The sequence below is a fragment of the Chiloscyllium punctatum genome, chromosome 32, assembly GCF_047496795.1.
Source record: "Chiloscyllium punctatum isolate Juve2018m chromosome 32, sChiPun1.3, whole genome shotgun sequence".
NCBI lineage: Eukaryota > Metazoa > Chordata > Chondrichthyes > Orectolobiformes > Hemiscylliidae > Chiloscyllium > Chiloscyllium punctatum.
Genome location: NC_092770.1, coordinates 62,863,762 through 62,883,240, shown reverse-complemented (window position 1 = coordinate 62,883,240; position 19,479 = coordinate 62,863,762). Strand labels below are relative to the sequence as shown.

Here is a 19,479-nt window from a genome sequence, read left to right as displayed (position 1 = left end):
AGGTTAGCTCCACAAAGTTGAGGAACATAGAGTTTTGGTCAGAGTTTCATTTTCACTTACACGTCACAAAACTCCAACACAAATGATGATTTGAAGTTCTCTCCCAGTTATCTCTTAACTAACTTACAACCAAAATATGTTCCCTAGTTCCAGTTTGTCCCAGTTAACCCTGTCAGACCCTACTCAGTGATGATAATAGTTTGTGCCTACTGACTCAAACAATATCCTCAGGGTTTTGAATGGCTCATTCAGATCTATTCTTAGCTTTTCAGATCAAAGGAGAATACCAGCTTCACAAGTCAATCCTTATAGCCAAACCTTCAGGATTGGGGTTTGACTACAAATGGCAAAAAAAATCAACAAATTCTAAGAAATAATCCTATGTTGCTAACTGACAACATCTGAGGATTCATTATCATTTACCTGTACAGTTCCTCCCATCCCCAGTATAGCCAGCCTCACACACACATTGGAAAGAGCCGGGGCTGTTGAAACAGGAGGCCAAGCTGTGACAGTCGTGGCTTCTATTTTCACATTCATTCACATCTGGGGATCAGGAAGAAAGGAAACGTTTGCTGAAGGATCCCCAGCTTTTGAAACTGAAACTTTCTACATAACCATTATTTTGGCTTGGACCATATGGCTGTTATATAAGTAGATTCCCCCTTTTTGTGAAGGCACCATATGGTGTAGCACTGAATGTTCAGCTCAGAATGCTCCTAGTTTTCATTCCAGCTCTGCATTAAGTGACTGAACTCAGTTCAGGCAGTCATTGAGTGTTAGAACTATCTCAGCTCTCCTTGGTTGTGAACATGAAAACATAGAAATCAGAGAGAGGCCATTCAGCCCCTCAAGCTTACTTCACCATTCAGTACGATCATGACTGATCTGATAGCGGCATCAAGTCCACATTTTGCCTGCACCTGATAACCTTGCGAGGGAAAATCACCAATCGTTCCTGCGCCTGACTGGTAAGCATGCTAGCACATGACACTGTCTGGGCTGCTACTCAACGTGAAGGTTCCTGCTACAATTCTCAACGTGCAGGAAACTAATCGGTCTGCTTAGTCAAGTGTGATAGAGGAAAGTCATTCCCTGGTCTACTTAGAAGTGACTCTTATAATTAACAAGATTTAGTTAATTGTATGTTAGCAACTAAGTAGAGGTTATGTTTATAAGATCGACATTGTTACAAAGGCAATGAGGAGGTCCGGATGTTAGGTCTCACTCTGAATTCCTAGCTTCTTCCCCCAGGCCCATGTGACATGATCACAGTGGGTGGTATGTATGGCACTCCTCAGCAAGGTTCCCTTGAACTAAACTTGCTGCTGCATTGACAGCAGCAGCAGCTTCCAGAAGCAGAAGCCATGTGTTATGAAGGTGTAAGGGGTACTGTACCTTTAAGAGAGTTGAAGGACTTAGCAAGCACACAGAGTGCTGGAGAATTTACAATGTCACATTTGGTCCAGCAGCTAGCAGTACCTGGGTTGCTATGAGGCAAAAAACAAATTCAAATTTGGCCAATCAGTTTAAATTATGCCCCAAGATACTAAACTCCAATCATGTTTGAATTTGATACTTTGACAATATTAAAACCAATGAAATGATCTGATGCTTTGAGGTATAAGACTGGGAAATTTGGATGTGAGCATAAGAGTTATAGTTAGTAAGTTTGCTGATTACAATGGGATCTTGACTAGATGGGCCAATGGGCTGAGAAGTGGCAGATGGAATTTAATTTAGATAAATGCAAGGAGCTGCATTTGGGAAAGCAAATCTTAGCAGGACTTATACACTTTGCATTGAACTCCATTTGCTATCTTTCAGCCCAATCCTTCAGTTTATCCAAGTCCTCCTGCAACATTCTTCCACACTGTCCACCACTCCTTCGACATTAGTGTCATCTGCAAACTTACTAATGCATCCACCTATGCTTGCGTCCAAGTCATTTATAAAAATCACAATCAGCAGTGGTCCCTAAACAGATCCTTGTGGCACACCAGTAGTAACTGGACACCAGGCTGAATAATTTCCATCAACCACCACTCGCTGCCTTCTGACAGAAATCCAGTTTCTAGCCCAAAATGCTACATCACCCTTAATCCCCAAGCCTCTGCATTTTCTCCAAAAGCTTACCATGTGGACTCTTTTCAAAGGCTTTACTGAAGTCCATGTACACCACGTCAACTGCCCTACCCTCATTCACATGCTTGGTCGATCACCTTCTTAAAAAAAACTCAATGAGGTTTGTGAGACACGACCTGACCTTGACAAAACCATGTTGACTATCTCCAATCAAATTGTTGCTTGCAGGTTGACTATAAATCCTATCTCTTATAATCCTTTCCAAAACCTTTCCTACATCAGAAGTAAGGCTCACTGGTCTATAATTACCTGGGTCATCTCTACTACCCTTCTTGAATAAGGACTCAACATTTTCAATCCTCCAGTCCTCTGGTACTAAACTTGTAGACAATGACAAAGCAAAGATCAAGGCCAAAGGGTCTGCCATCTTGTCCCTAGCTTCCCAGAGAATCCTCGGATAAATCCCACCCAGCCCAGGGACTTATCTACTTTTACACCTTCTAGAATTGCTAACACCTCCTCCTTACTAACCTCAATCCTTTCTAGTCTAATAGCCTGTATCTCAGTCTTCTCCTGTACAATATTCTCCTTTTCCTGAGTGAAAACTGATGAGAAATATTCGTTTAGCACCTCTCCGATCTCCATAGGGTCCACACACAACTTCCCACTTCTGTCTTTGACTGGCCCTATTCCTACCCTAGTCATCCTTTTATTCCTCACATACGTATAGAAAGCTTTAGGGTTCTCCTTTATTCTACCTGCTAAAGATTGCTCACGTCCACTCCTTACTCTTCTTAACTCTCCTTTTAAATCCTTCCGAGCTAATCTGTAACTCTCCACCACCTCATCTGAACCATCTCATCTCAACGTCACATAAGGCTTCCTCTTCCGCTCAACAAGTGGTATAATTTCTTTAGTAAACCATGGTTCCCTTACCTCATCACTTCCTCCCTGCCTGACAGGGACATATCTATCAAGGACACGCAATATCTGTTCCTTAAACCAGCTACACATTTCGATTGTCCTCATCCCTTGCATTTTGCTACCCCATTCTATGCCCCTAAGTCTTGCCTTATCGCATTATAATTGCCCTTCCCCCAGTTATAACTCTTGACCTGTGGCATCCTTTTCCATCACTAAACTAAACGTAACTGAATTATGGTCACTCTCTCCAAAGTGCTCACCTACAACTCAATCTAACACCTGGCCTGGTTCATTACCCAGTACCATATCCAATGTGGCTTTGCCTCTTGTTGGCCTGTTTAACATACTGTGTCAGGAAACCCTCCCGCACACATTGGACAAAAAACTGATCCATCTGATGAACGAGGGTTATAGCATTTCCAGTCAATGTTGGGGAAGTTAAAGTCCTCCTAATGACCATCCTGTGCCTTTCACTCCTACCCAGAATCGTTTTGCCAATCCTCTCCTCTGCATCCCTGGAATTCTGCAGAGGCCTATAAAAAACTCCCAGCAGTGTGACCCCTCCTTACCTGTTTCTAACCTCAGCCCACACCACTTCAGTAGACGAGTCCTTGTCAAAAGTTCTTTCTGCCACTGTTATACTAACAAGGCCTTGACTAACAAGGCCACACCTCCCCCTCTTTTACCACCTTCCCTGATCTTAATGAAAGATCTAAACCCTGGAACCTGCAACATCGATTCCTCACCCTGCTCTATCCATGTCTTCAAAATGGCCACAACATCGAAGTCCCAGGTACCTATCCATGCTGCAAGCTCACCTACCTTATTCTGGATAATCCTGGCATTGAAGCGGACACACTTCAAACCAGCTTGCTGTCTGCCAGCACACTCCTGTGACTGTGAAATCCTGTCCATATCCTCCCTACTGTCATCCACCTGTGAACTGGCACTATAGCATAGGTTCCCATCCCCCATGTGAGCTTGTTTAAACCCACCCAAACAGCACCAGCAAACTTCCCACCCAGGATATTAGTACCCCTCTGGTTTAAGTGAAGACAATCCTGTTTGTAGACGTCCCACCTTTCCCAGAATGACCTCTAATTATCCATTTACCTGAAACCTTCCCTCCTGCACCAACAATTACTCACATCTGAATGTTCAAACATGAGGACAGTCACTTTTCATGGGGTGGATTTCATCACAAGTAAACTAAACCAGAGATCTCACTGATTCTTAGTCTGGTTTGGAATGTGACACAGTCTCCAGACTGCTATGGAAGCATTGTGTTCAGTTCATTCCCCACTGGGTTCACTGATCCCCATCACACACCTCTACAGACAGATCCATTCCAGGTGTAGCCAGACCCACAGGAGCATCTGAAGCTTCCATCCTGCTGGATACAGGAGGCATTGGCTCCACACGGATTGCTCAGGCACATGTCAATAACTGTGCAAATAAAACAAAAGAGATGGTTTAGACAAATCACAACAAGGCTGAATGGAGTGTCTCAATTGTGGTACAGGCTGGCCAAATTATATTTTGTAAAAATCAAATATCAACTGGGAAATGTAGGTAACTGTAGGAGGAAAACTCAAACCTAGTACCGTTTAAACATATTAAGCAGTTGTCATGCACATGATCTATGGAGCATACACAGTTCTCTTTGTGTTAGTCTAGAATTTTAAAATGGTTACAGAGGTGGCCATTCCTTTTGTCAAGTTTTCTTTAAGAGCAATTTAACTAGTCTCATGGCTGCTCTTCTCCATTTCCCTCCAATATTTGTCATTTCAGGTGTTTATCCAGTTCCTTTTTAAGGGCATGATTGAATCTGCCTCCTCCACACTCTTGACCAGTGTGTTCCTGATCCAAACTGCATCCACCCTCTTGTTGCCTTTTATGACTTTTCCATTCACCTCACACCTGTGGTCTCTGGTTCTTGATCTGTGTCCTAAAAGGAATGATTTCTTTCCGACGTAGGCCAACTACATCTCTCGCGGTTGTAAACATCTATATCAAATCTCCTCTGACCTTTTCATCTAAAGAGAACAACCAGCTTCTCCAGTCCATCCTGTTAACGGAAGTCTCTGATCACTGGAATAATCCTTGCAAATCTTTTCTCTATCTGATCTAAAGGTTTCACGTCTCTCCTAAAATTGTGCAGTGTTTGGAATTGCAAACAGCAGCAATGTTTATATCTTGCTTCCTTCTGTACTCCATGCCTTTACATGTAACACCCAGGATGTCATATGCTGATTCCTCCACCTTCACAACCTACTGTGCCATGGTCAAGTATTATGACCCCAGCTGATGGTACTGCCGGACAAGTCAGATTTCAGAATGAATCGATAGACCACATGCTTCACTTATTTAATATGACGGTCATTCACTGAAATATAGGCACACAAGGCTACAGAATTTCTTTAACAGTAAAGCAGAAGGCAAAAATACAAGCAAAAATAAGAACAGAACAATCAAAGCACACGGTGCAGCAGATGGTGAAGAAAGCAAATGGCACATTGGCCTCCGTTGCGAGAGGATTTGAATACAGGAGTAGGGATATTTTACTGCAATTGTACAGGGTCTTGGTGAGACCACACCTGGAGTACCATGTGAAGGCTTGATCTCTTTATCTGGAGGCAGTGCAACATGGGTTTACCAGACTGATTCATTGACAACATTCTACCTAGGCTGCGCATATGTGCAGCCTTTCTGATATGCCGTGCACAGTGATTGTCATTGGTATGCCGATCAGGAGAGACATTGCTGCCATGCGTAGCTCTCAGAGGCAGGTTCAGCTGGTAAGCACATCTGACAGAACATTATTCCTGAGATGGAGGACTGAAGAGAGACTCAATCAGTTAGGACTATATTCACTGGAGCTTCAAAGACTGAGAAGAATCTCAGGAACCTATGTCATTCTAACAGGATTAGAGAGGGCAAATGCAGAAAGTATGTTCCTGATGACTGGGAACTCCAGATCCAGGAGTCACAAACTATCTCCATTACAAAAAGCAGCAAAGGCCAAAACCTTTTCTAAAAGGAGTTAGATATAGTTCTAAGAGCTAAAGGGGAGAAAGTGGGAACAGGGGACAGATTTGGATGACCAGCCATGATCATAATGTATAGGGGAACACTGTTAAAGAGCTGAATAGCCAATTTCTGGTCATATTTTCTATGCTTCTACATTTCTAACTAAATATATGGTGCAGTTTGCAAGATCTTAAAATACACAGTAAACACAATCTAATAGTTACCCAACATCATCATTTTTAGTCAGTCAAGTCCAGATTAATTTTCTTCCACATCAAATCTTTAATTCACCTCTGCTCTCCACTCTTGGTCCCTCAGCCACCACTGTCCCTTTTATTCCATGGACTTGAACAACACTGGCAAGGCTGTGCCACATTAACAAATGTCTTTTGCAAGTCTGTACATGACATGAACATGATGACCTTCTCAGTTGTCACACAGAAAACCCTAAAATACCGCCCCCCCCCAAAAAAATGTTTGTTGACCACGTTTTACTAGATTAGTAAAGTTCCATGTTCTACCTAGTATTGGAATTTGAAAGTGTGACAGCTTTCAGGGCTTGAATACCTCTCACATGCTTCAATTCAGCTTCTTATTATAGCTCTGCTGGCTGACCCAGTGTGTAGATGTTCTGAGACAATCATATTGGGAAGGTGACAGGATATCGTTGAAGCACACTCTTGCAGTGTCTTCACAATGGAGACAAAGGAATGGAACTTCAAAGGAAACATTCATAATTGCACAACTCCTTCCAACCCAAAATGATTAACAATGTGATATTTTTTTGGAAAACTTACACATTTTGGTTTTAAAATATAATGTTGAACTGGTCTTCTCTTCGCCAAAGGAAGTTTTCACAGAAACAATGACAACGTATGGAGTTGACTCACTCAGACCTGTTCAAGGCAAATAATGGGATACCCTGGTGACTTGCATCTAATATTAAAGTAGACATCGATAGAAGGTTTAAAGCAAAAGAATCAATATAAACATTTTTATACACAGTGTCTGTTTAGGATTTGGAATGCACTGCCTGAAAGTGTGATATAAGCAAATTCAATTGTGGGTTTTGATGGGGAGTGAGATTATTACTGTGGAAGGTCAGGTTAAGTGGCTGGAATTTGGGCTCAGCTGAGTTAATGTCACAGTGAGCAATCACTGAAAGAATATCCGCTCCTTCTGTATCGGATCTATTTTCTGACTTTGATGGGATGTGGGTGTCACTGGTTGGACCAATGTTAATTGCCCAGAGGGCAGTTAAGAGTCACTGCTGCTGTGGATCTGGAGTCACATGTCGGCCAGACCAGGCAAGGATGGCAGTTTTCCTTCCCTAAAGGACATTAGTGAACCAGATGGGTTATATTCCTAACAATCAGCAATGGTTTCATAGTCATCACTCAACTCTTAATTCCAGATTTTTTTATTGAATTCAATTGCAATTGAAAAATTCCACCAGCTGCCATGGTGGCATTTGAACCAGGTCCCGAGAACATTACCTGGATCTCTGGATTGATAGTCTAATGATAATACCACTGGGCCATCTCCTACCCTGAAAACCAGGACAGTGCCTTACAAGCTATCAAAGACATTGTCTGAAATGAGGATGGTGTTTAAAATTGTAATGCGGCCATCAAGTTCACACCTATCCACAGAAATGCCCCATTTGTCAGTATTTGGCCCATATCTCTTTAAACCCTTCCTATTCATGTACACATCTAGATGCCTTTTAAATGGTGTAATTGTACCAGCCTTCACCACTTCCTCTGGCAGCTCATTTCACACATGCAATAGTCTCGGCGTGAAAAAATGGTCCCTTAGGTCCCTTTTAAATCCTTTCCCTTTTATCTTTCAGTTTTGGACTCTAGTTTTGGACTCCCTTACACTGGGGTAAAGACCTTGACTATTCACCCTATCCATGCCCCTCATGATTTCATAAACCTCCACAAGGTCCTTAGCTTCCGACGCTCCAGGGAAAATAGCCCCATTCTATTCAGCCTCTCCCTATAGATCAAACCCTCAAATCCCAGCAATATCATTGTAAATCTTTTCTGAACCATTTCAAGTTTCGCAACATCTTTCCTATTGCATGGAGACCAAAAATGGCTGAACCAATGTCCTGTATAGCTGCAACATAACCTCTTAACTCCTATACTCACAGGTCATCGTCACTCTTAATGCTCTACTTCTTCACTGATCTGTAATAATAATTAATAAATCATATATATAGCCTAGTGAGAAGCTGTAAAGGTAGGAACTACCTAATGACTCTATTAGACCCTAATAGACTAATAGAAGCGAGCTCTGCAGCTGAATCCAACATCAAGTATATTGATTTTCTCTCCTCAACTCAGGGGAAATTGCAAGCAAATTTGACATTATTGAGGAAAACGATTGCAGAATCACACTGTAACATACCAGTTCACTTTGACTGGCTTTACCCGTGAGGAACATTTAGGTCTCTTTTCCAATCCCTCAGCCCCAGCCCCAACCCCAACACTAGCCTGTGAAGCACTGGCCAACCAACTCCCACACCATCCAACATTGGTCAAAGTGCCCCTTCCTTGATGCCCTCAGGATTGGTCACCCTGTCTTTACCATTGAGTATCACTTTGGTATTCGGAGGGAAAGCAATTATGTTCTTCTTGGGTCTGGCAGTGCCATAAGGACCATAGCTAATGGAGTAGGACTCAACCAGGGCAGCGCCTGAAGTGTGTAGGTCCCAGGCAATCACAGCAGTCGATGAGGTTATATGGGAAGCCTGTATGTTGCTGAGGAATCTTGAAGCTGCCAATAAAACAGAGCCGCAGTCAGATTGAGGAAAACATTTTAGATTAGATTAGATTAGATTAGATTACTTACAGTGTAGAAACAGGCCCTTCGGCCCAACAAGTCCACACCGCCCCGCCGAAGCGCAACCCACCCACACCCCTACCTTTACCCCCTACCTAACACCACGGGCAATTTAGCATGACCAATTCACCTGACCTGCACATCTTTGGACTGTGGGAGGAAACCGGAGCACCCGGAGGAAACCCACACAGACACGGGGAGAACGTGCAAACTCCACACAGTTAGTCGCCTGAGGCGGGAATTGAACCCGGATCTCTGGCGCTGTGAGGCAGCAGTGCTAACCACTGTGCCACCGTGCCGCCCACAAGTTCTGTAGCTGTGAATGAATGCCAATTTTACAACAATAATACATTGTCTAAATACATACTTGGGAGAGTCGTGACATTTAGCGATTGGGAGCGAAGTGTCCAGGGAGACAGAGAGTCACATACAATGGACATGATGTAAGTCGCGTCTGGTTCCAACCCTGAAAAGAAATACTCATTGTTACATACAAGTTCCTGAATTCTGTAGTTAATGTTCACCATGTTGGATACGTAGTTATCTAATTTTACTCTCAATACTCCTTCCATTGAATAGAGACAGTTCCAGACAGATCAGCCATAGCCATGTTTGTGGATGGTCTCACTGGTCTTATGTTAATGCTGTCCTCCAGTGAGATGTCCCAGAGTAAGTTCAGAGCATCCCACCCACATTGCCAGACAGTGACAAGCCTCATATGGCTGCAATCTCGGGCTAACCTCTGAGCTGAGGTGACACAGTGTTACTGAGCTGTCTGCTTTAACACACAAGGAGTTAGAGACGAACAAAATACAGATGCTGGAACCCAAAGTAGACAAACAGGAGGCTGGAAGAACATAGCAAGCCAAGCAGCATCAGGAGGAGAAGTCCACATTTCGGGTGTAACCCTTCTTCAGGAGTGGGAGTGGGTGTAAGGGGAGCTGCAGATAAAGGGGGTGGGGGGACAAGGTGATGAAGTGGGGATAGGTGAAGACAAGCAGAGGGTACAACTTGGTTGGTCAATGGGAGGAATGAATCCAGTTGGTGGCAAAGTGGAGTGGAAGAGAGGGGGAGGGGCTGGGAAGGGAGTCGGGAAATGGAGACAGAGGTTATTTGCAGTTGGAAAACTCAATGTTGAGTCCTCCAGACTATAGGTTGCCCAGGTTGAAGTTGAGGTGTTGTTCCTCCAATTTCTGGTTTAGTTCGTGTGGCAAGGGAGGAGGCCATGGATGGTCATGTCGGGAAGGGGAATTAAAATGGGCACACAGTGGGGCTGGGATGGCCTCCTTCTGCACTGTAACACTTCTGTGATTCTGATCACGAGCATCGTATCGGATTTGCTGGATAATCAGCACAGAACCCAGCCTGGGAGATCTGACCTCTATTTGGCATCCCTCCTGTTGCATTAATATTTTACTCCGAGGTCAACGTCTAGCCTGAAGATAAGAGTTACCTGACCTACTGTGTGCTCCCTGTCTATTGTGGGCTGACGGATGAACTGATCCTTTAAGGCTCAGCTGTGTTTCAGCGGGAGCACTGAGGCCTCTGAATCACATGTTGGTGGGTTCAAGTCCCATTCCAGCTGTCTTGGCACAAAATTCTTGCTCCTGCTGCGGCCGAGACGTCTGCTCTCAGGTGCCTGTAGATGGTCCTGCAACATGGTTTTTAAGGGAGCACGGCACTTCTCCATTGTGCCCTGGCCAATAGTCATCCTCAAAAAACATCATTACGATAGATTGCTTGTGGGAGCTTGGTGTGCAACAATGATTGGATACATTTCCTGATTTACAACAGGGAGCGCATTTTACAGCAAACTAATTAAGTGTTATGATGTAGAGGTGCCAGTGTTGGACTGGGGTGGACCAAGTTAAAAATCACACAAGGTTATAATCCTACAGGTTTATTTGGAAGGACTAGCTTTTGGAGCGCTGTTCCTTCATCAGGTAACTAGTGGGGCAGGACCATAAGACACAGAATTCATAGCAGCGTCATGCAATTAAAATGATTTATTGAACAAGCCTAGATTGCTGTTCAGTTTTTCATCTTTCAGAATGGGTTGCAGGTTTTGGTTCATTAATATGGTACCCATGGGGTTGGCCTCAACCAGGACCTTGGGTTCATGTCACACTACAGGTGACCCAACTACACTATACACACACACTCTTACATACTCATTCACTCACGCAGACCCTCTCTCATACACACACATACACCCCATTTTTAATCAAGAGTTGAACACCTCGGGATAGTCCAAAATCTTGAAAAGTACAAGATTTTTTTCAATGTTCTGTGAATTTTTATAGAACATTAATGCTTGTCCACAGAGACAAAGGTCAGTTGACTTCCCATCTTACCTGTGATCACTGCCTCTGTACTGACTGGGACGAGGCTGACAGTGTGGACAGTGTCGGGCCTCCCAATGCTGTAGTAGCTCAGACTGCAGCCCCTCAGAGCACTCACACTCCCAAGAGGGGCCCAGGAGATCACAGCACTGGTGGTGGAGATGGAGGTCAAACTCAGAGATTCTGGAATCATTTCCAAAAAGAGAAAAAACATTAAAAGATACATTAACCTCAAGAGTATTATGAAATATCAGCAGAAAATGCTCATGGATAAAATGTAAATTGCAATTTGCTAGATGGCTTTTAAAAACCAAGTAGAAATTATAGCTTGTCTCAAATTTATTTTCTTGTTTTTCCAATGTTAGTATGTTCTGCAGGATACAAGAGCAGATGATCTACTTCACCCCAGTATTACACAGGCATGATCTCAAGAATTACTCCACTGTTCACCAATAGAGAGGTATCAGGTGCAGGCATGAACCTATCAGCTCTTAACAATCTACTCTCAGTAGAAAAAGCAAGGGGTGAGGAAGAGGTGGTGGTAGAAAACTCAGGCTAATATATTTGTCTTTCCTTAACTCTGCTGACAATTTCACCTCTTTAGATGAGATTAGTATACTCAAGCTGTGGAGAAAAGGAGGGAATGATCATCGAGTCTCAGGTGTTCTTGTTTCTTCCCTTAGTTTGCAGTTGAACAGCTGACTGACTCTGTTAGAGTTTGATGACTACTCATCTCAGACGGGAAGCCTTCCTTAGCTCGGGAACCATTGCATTCTGCACATTTTTTAATCTCGAAGAGTGCGGTGCTGGAAAAGCACATGCGAGCAGCAGGAGAATCGACATTTCGGGCAAGGGCTTATGCCTGAAACTTCGACTCTCCTGCTCCTTGGATGCTGCCTGACTGGCTGTGCTTTTCCAGCACCACAATCTTCAACTCTGATTCTCCAGCACCTGCAGTCCTCACGTTTTCCATATTTTTAAATCTGTTCTTCTTATTAATAATCCTGAAACATTCCTGTTTCTAACCAAATTTTCAACAATCCTGTTCTGATCATTAGAACTAGAACAAAGAATGATGCTTGGTCAATGAGCTGATAGTACATTGATATGATACCACGTGGTGAGAATGGGACTGACTCAATGCATCGCTAAAGTCATTAGTTTTAAAGTCCTCTCATCCAATTCAACTAATAGTCTGCTCTTTCTCTCAGTATTTCCAATATCACTTGCAGGATCATTTAAGTTCCTCATCTTGAGGGAAGTTTTCTTCAGTTCTTGACCAATTGTCAGCTCATTAATAGTGCACCATTGAAAGGAGGTTATTCTGCAATGTTTCTGGTATTACTTTTATAAAACAACCAGAGGACAGCTTTGCTCTTGGTCCAATTAGCCCTGACGAGAACTGTCAATAAGTTACTTTGCATCAAGTTGTTTCCAAATACTGGCTTGAATTATGGCGACTTGTTCGAGAACGCTCGACTGGTCTTTGTGGAACAAGTCACAAAAGAAGAGAATTGAAAATGCTCACCAGAGTAGGTCCTGAAGGTAAAAGGCTGAGTGGTCACCAGGCCATCAGAGGAGGTGTTTACCTGGATCACAGTGGTACACAGTGATAGGGAGCCCAGACCTGGAATTTCAGTCACATTAGTCAACGAGACTACATAATAAACATGCAAAAAATAACTTCCATTAATACCCCTCTGAGTTTCTTATGTATCTAAGTGATTGAATTGGTTGCAATGGAGAATTGACACAAATTTGGAATGACCAAAGCTCTATTCCTGCTTCCTGCTCCTCTGACCAGATTATATCCTCTTAAACCTAAGCCCATTCAAAACTCTACTCACTGTGCCCAGTCTTTTTCACCCATCATCCCCCACATTTGTGGACCCATCCCAGCAACACATCCAGTAATAATTCAATTTTTTAAATTTACGGCCATATTTTTAATTTTCTCTTGGCATTGACCTGCTCTACCACTATCATTTTCTCTGGTCCAAGATATTCTAATCGTCATGGATTCCTTCAAATCAGACTCTTCAGCATCTCCAATTTTCATTTTGTCACCACCTTAAGCTACCTTGGCATTAGCCATGGAATTCCCTCCCTAAATCTGTCCATATGGGGCAGCATGGTGGTTCAGTGATTAGCACTGCAGCCTCACAGTGCCACGGACCCGGGTTTGATTCTACCTTTGGGTGAACGTGTGGAGTTTGCGCACTCCCCCCTTTGTCTGTGTGGGTTTCCTCTGCGTGCTCCGGTTTCCTCCCATGTGTCCAGGTCCAAAGATGTGCTGGTTAGGTGGATGGACCATAAGAAATGCAGGGTTATAGGGATAGGGTTGGTGGGGGTGGGGGGGGAGGGGGGAGGTGGGTGGAGGGCGTTGCTGGATGCTCTTCAGAGGGTCAGTGTGGACTTGGTGGGCCAAATGGCCTGCTTCCACACCGCAGTGATTCTATGATATGTCTACTCTCCTTTAAATCATTCCTTGAAACATATCTCTTTGGAGAAACTTTTAGCCACTTGCGTTAATCACTGATATTGTGCGTTCATTCCTGTGAAACATCTTGATATATTTTACAATGGTACTGGACTACATAAATATAATTAGTTCTTATTACTAAGTTAATCTCAGCCTGTGTTTCTGTTAATTTAATTGCTATTTCATTGAGAAGATTGTCACGGTGGCACAGTGGTTAGCACTGCTGCCTCACAGCGCCAGAGACCTGGGTTCGATTCCCGCCTCAGGCGACTGACTGTGCGGAGTTTGTACATTCTCCCCGTGTCTGCGTGGGTTTCCTCCGGGTGCTCCAGTGCAGGTTAGGTGAATTGGCCATGCTAAATTGCCCGTAGTGTTGGGTGAAGGGGTAAATGTAGGGGAATGGGTCTGGGTGGGTTGCGCTTCGGCGGGTCGGTGTGGACTTGTTGGGCCGAAGGGCCTGTTTCCACGCTGTAAGTAATCTAATCTAATCTCAAAGGGTGTGTGCTTCAGCCGATTGGAATGTTAAATGATTGCAGCCAGCAAAACAACCTGGTAGACAGGCGTCTCTAACAATGAAGAAAACTAGAACTCAGTCCCTGAAGACACTTGTTCGGTGAATGTCTCTGAAGTAGATCTTCAATGCCCAGGATGTGTTACTCTCTGACCTCACTTTTAAGCTCGAATCCCAAAACTCAGCACAAGCCTTGCCCTTTCTCCCAACATTGAGGCTATCCCGTGTCCATCTAACTGATCCCTTCTGATTCGCTGTATGGAGATGCTGAACAGGGATCGGGCTCGGCAGTGATGACCAACTTTGGTTGAACACCAGCAAATGCTGCAAATTTACTGCTGTACACAAGAGGTTTCTTTGTGCAGTCAACAGGAACAGGACAAATGGCTGAGACTAGCCTTGAAAGTATTAAATGGCAGAGCAGGCTCGTGCGGTTAATTCGCCTAATTCATCCTTTGCTTTTATGATCTAGTAAAGGTCAATATCTTTAAATCAAAATAAAGTGGGGGGGGGGGGGGGGACGAAGAGGCAGATACCTCACAAAACTAGGGAAATTCAACTTAGATAATGGCACAATCAAACTCATCACTGACCATGGTTAAAGCAGGTTTCACAGGCCAGGTCATTACTTTTCCTTTCTTGAAAGCAGATGACAATGTGCTAAGCAGTCTCTGAGGACAGAGAAGTCTCAGTGAGATCTGACATACCCACCGGTCAAAACTAAACTGGTGGTGTTTCCAGGTTGGTGAGTTTGCAGCTGGATGATCCCGTTGGTGTGGTTTGTGCAGTTTGTGTTAACTTGGTAGTTGAGAATCTCATTTCCGGGTATTGGGACGACTGCCCATCTCAATGTGACATTGGATCCTGTGACACTGGCTGTTACAGCTTGTACCACGTTCCTGAGCTCTAGGGAAGAAGTGGAGAGGTAGACAGCTTGTTAATATTCAGACCTTACTGCAAAGGAAGAGTGCGCAGAGCTAGAACAGATATTGATCATGAGTGATTGACCTTGAGTACAACTACAGGGACTTGACAATTATTTATAGTATCTTAAGAGAAAAGGGTACTTTTCGTTGATAACTAATACTGAAATCAGGCAATAACCTACTGTAAGGGCATTAGCAATGCAAAGATCTGTTGATCCATGAGTTATGAAGGCTACAAGACGCACTGTAGGAACTCACTAGGGTTCCTCGAAAACACATTGCAAATCCACCAATACTTCCACTTAGAAGAACAAGGGCAACAGATGCACAGGAATGTCACTACATGCAAATGTTCCCCTAAGCCATTCACTGTCCTGACTTTGAATTATATTGACACTCCTTCACTGTCTGAGTCTAAACCCTTCACTCCCTCTTCAGAGCACTGTAAATGCACATAAGCCCAGAGAATCATAAATAGAGATTAGTAACTAATATAAAACTGAACCCAAAAGTCTTCTACAGGCATATAAATAGTAAAAGCATGGTAAAGGATATGTCCAGCCAATTAGGGACCAAAATAGGAATTTGCACATGGAAGCTGTGTATACCAAGACCGAAGACACTACACAGACTATTGCGAAAGAGAAATAAAGTTAATCGCTAAAGGAGGTTTCAAATTGGTCAGGAAGAGGTATTGGATAGGCTGCCTGTACTTCAACTTGTAAGGGGTGGAATGAGATAAGATGCATCCAAGGATTGTGAGATAAGTGACAATTGAGTTGCAGAGGCATGAGCTATCATTTTCCAGTCTTTCTTAGGTTCCAGGTTGGTACAAGAGCAGTGTAGAGTTGCAAATTCTACACCCCTGCTCAAAATAAAGATGTCAACACAAGTCCAGCAATGACAGGCCAATCAGTTTCACTTCAATGATGGGGAAACTCCTACAAACTATTAAATTTGCTCAAATTATTATGTTATGATGGTAACACTGGGCAAAACAGTTTCTGGAGCAAAACCTGGCTGACAGACTATCAGGTTAATTTTTGCTATTTACTTGCCAATGTCAATTGCTGAACAGTCATAAGAAGCTGTCAATATTCTTTTAACAGGTAAGAAATCACACACAAAAAGGGAATAAAAACACCAACTGTTGTAAGAACTGGTTGATACGGTCATAGAGTCATGGAGATGTCCAGCACAGAAAGTGACCCTTTGGGCTAACTTGTCCATGCCGACCAGATGTACCAAATTAATCTAGTCCCATTTGCCAACATTTGGCCCTTACCCCTCTAAACCTTTCCTGTTCATTTCCCCATCCAGATGCCTTTTAAATGTTGAAATTGTACTAGCCTCCACCACTTCCTCTGGCAGCTTGGTCCACACACACACCATCCTCCGCATGAAAAGGTTGACCCTTAGGACCCTTTTAAACCTCTCCCCTCTCACCTTAAACCTATGCCCTCTAGTTTTGGTCTCATTTACCCTGGGAAAAAGACCTAATCACCCTATCCATGCCCCTCATGATTTTATAAACCTCTATAACGTTACCCCTCAGTCTCCAATGCTCCAGGGAAAATAGCCCCTTCCTATACAGCCTCCTCCTGCAAATATAGGGTTTTACATTATCTCAGCAGCGTTCTTCTTGTCTTCTACCCTTGTTTCCAATGCACTAAACTGTTCACCTCAAGTTCTATTCCAAGCACATAGCAACAAATTTCAGCCATTCCAGCATTACTCAGAACAAATCTCAAATTAAGCTTTAAATCACACCATCCCTTCTTCATATGCATAATATAGAAAAAAGAAACCAGACATAAAACTACACAAAGGTCTCCAATTTCCTATATGATGCCTATGAAGAAGGGATGATGTGATTTGAATCTAGGTTTTCAAATTTTAATACTACATCACGTGAACAAATGAGGAATCAATTAATTAACAAAATTCAATACATGAGTCTTACGCGAAAGTTAAGCTTATCTAACTGGCTGGAGATTTTTTAACAAAAAGGTGAGGCAGTACAGGCTCAATGGACCAAAGGGTCCCTTATGCCCTCTAAGCTTCTCTGAGTGAGGATTGATGAGGGTTCGTTGATTGTTGATGTCGTACACATGGATTTCTTAGAGGCATTTGATACAATTCTGCACAACTTTGTGAGTAAAGTTATAGCTTCATGGATACAGAATTGGCTGAGCAGTAGGAAACAGAATACTGCAAACATTGTTCAGGCTACAGGAAGATTTGTTGAGGAGTTCCTCAGGGGTCAGGGATGTGAACAAAATTGCACAGATTGAAACTAATCAGCAAAAGAAGTAAAAGCGATATGAAAAAGAGATTTTTCACACAGTAAGGTCTCCAAGTTTGGGAGACACTGCCTGCAAGCACATTCAAATGAGGCATGCGAAATGCACAGGGTTACAGGGAGAAGGCAGCAAAATGGCTCCAAGTAAAGTCTGTATCTGGAGAGCTGGTGCTGACTTGATGGGCTGAATGACCTCCTTTTTCTGGATTAGTGGTGCTGGAAGAGCACAGCAGTTCAGGCAGCATCCAAGTAGCTTCAAAATCGACATTTCGGGCAAAAGCTCTACCTCCTTTTCTGTCTAACAGTTTTTCTTTTTCAGCTGGAGAGGGAGAGCAATCCAACTGTATCCTTGTATAAGTCAAGAAGTCTGTTCCAAATGCTCAAGCATTAAGTGCTGTCAGAACTGGAGGGAAGGGAGCTCATTAAATATTTGGTGTTTAATTTTTCAAGTGGACTTGAACCCTTGACCTCCAGATACAGAGCTCAATGAGTTAGTGACTGAGCCAAGCTCCCACACCAGGATCCAGGCTCCATGCAAACCCCAGGATTCAGCTGCAGCTCCATCGGGCTCCAAACACAAACCGGGACAGTATAAAGACTGCCTTCAGTGGAGAGAAATGCATGTGGTGGGACTGTCTTACCGTAACACCTGGGACCTGATCTCCTCCAGCCTGGTTTGCAGCGACATACCAGGGACCCGGCGCTGTCTCGGTGACAAACTGCATTGACGTCACAACTCAGGTTCAGGCACAGACGGGGCACTGCAAAACCAAGGGCACACCGGAATATTAATGTGTTCACACAGTGCAAGGCTGACTCAGGGAATGGCCAGGCACTGAGTCAGGGTAAGACTTCCCCTGCCCCCTCTCATTACAAACACAAATTCATTTAAGGAAGACTTCACACCATCAAAATCTACAATGGGGACAATCCTGACATTTAGCCAATGACATGAAATAGACCCCATCGTTTCAGCCACACCTTAGACATCACTCACCCATTGGCTATAATAAAAATTGAAAGTAGGGTATAATGTACAGTTTTAAAACAAAAAAAATACAGATGATGTAGGTCTCCATAGTGATGCTGCTGTGTAACAGTAATGAAATAAAACAAAAGACTGGCTCCTTCTCCCTGTGCTTTATAGGAATACAGTTTCTTAACCCAAAAACAGATTTGTGGACCCACATTGATTTGGATATGCAATGTTGCTGTTCCAGAAATGTCACACTGTTGAAATGACTAGCACAGAGAACTTCCCAAACACTTTCATTGCGTTCCCTCACTGCATCACTGATTGTCCTGCACAGGAGGGAACAACTGTCCATTGTGTCATTTGTTTAACTAATCCTGAGGCATTCTGGGTCTGTTCCCCATGTGCTCAATCAACATTCTGGGGACAATGTTCTACCGAGAAAGATGTGCTTATGGTCTTTATATAGCACATGAACATGATTTAATTAATTTTACAACACTGCTCCAATGCGAAGGTCCAATTCTCAGTTTACCTTGGATAACTCTTGGAGAAGGCCAGAGGTGGGCCCAGTGATACTCAGCAAAGTATTAAACAAAACTCACCCATTTCATAATAAATTTTGAAACTTGTGTTCGGCACGTTGGGACCAGAGTGGAAATGGACCCAGGAGTCCGTGCAATCGGAGAGGTGAAAGGTCGTGATGTTCAAGTTTTTCTCGGTCAGTGTGAACTGTTTCTGTCGATCGGGATCTGTTCCACATCCGAAGGCGATGTAATCCTCCTGGGACTCCACAGAGAGTGACTCCACCCGGAATCGGATTCCTGTGTGGAACAACAGTACAGTTGCTAGCTAGTGGAAGTCACATTCCTGCACAGTGTTCATGGTGTGCACTAATTACTTCAAACATGGATAAGGATACTGTGAATTAATCAGTGTCAACTATTGCATCACAGAGACAAAGTGAGGTGCATTTCGGCCCCGTTTCAGACACAAGTGCATAAACTAGAGTAAGACTCAGCAGGAGCAAGTAATGTTCGCAAAGACATCAAAA

The 19,479-nt window shown here is 43.4% G+C and overlaps 1 protein-coding gene across 1 annotated transcript in view; it reads right to left on the bottom strand.

The window, feature by feature from the left end:
- Positions 1-19,479, bottom strand: part of LOC140457815 (uncharacterized) — a 128,887-nt gene that overhangs the window by 99,637 nt on the left and 9,771 nt on the right. Inside the window, exons 4-12 of the mRNA XM_072551432.1 lie at positions 19,031-19,249; positions 18,094-18,213; positions 14,936-15,130; positions 12,760-12,858; positions 11,244-11,414; positions 9,257-9,355; positions 8,635-8,823; positions 6,837-6,935; positions 4,339-4,455 (exon numbers count right to left, since the gene is read on the bottom strand). Coding sequence (XP_072407533.1) covers positions 4,339-4,455; positions 6,837-6,935; positions 8,635-8,823; positions 9,257-9,355; positions 11,244-11,414; positions 12,760-12,858; positions 14,936-15,130; positions 18,094-18,213; positions 19,031-19,249 — 1,308 coding nt within the window. The remainder of the gene's footprint in view (positions 1-4,338; positions 4,456-6,836; positions 6,936-8,634; positions 8,824-9,256; positions 9,356-11,243; positions 11,415-12,759; positions 12,859-14,935; positions 15,131-18,093; positions 18,214-19,030; positions 19,250-19,479) is intronic.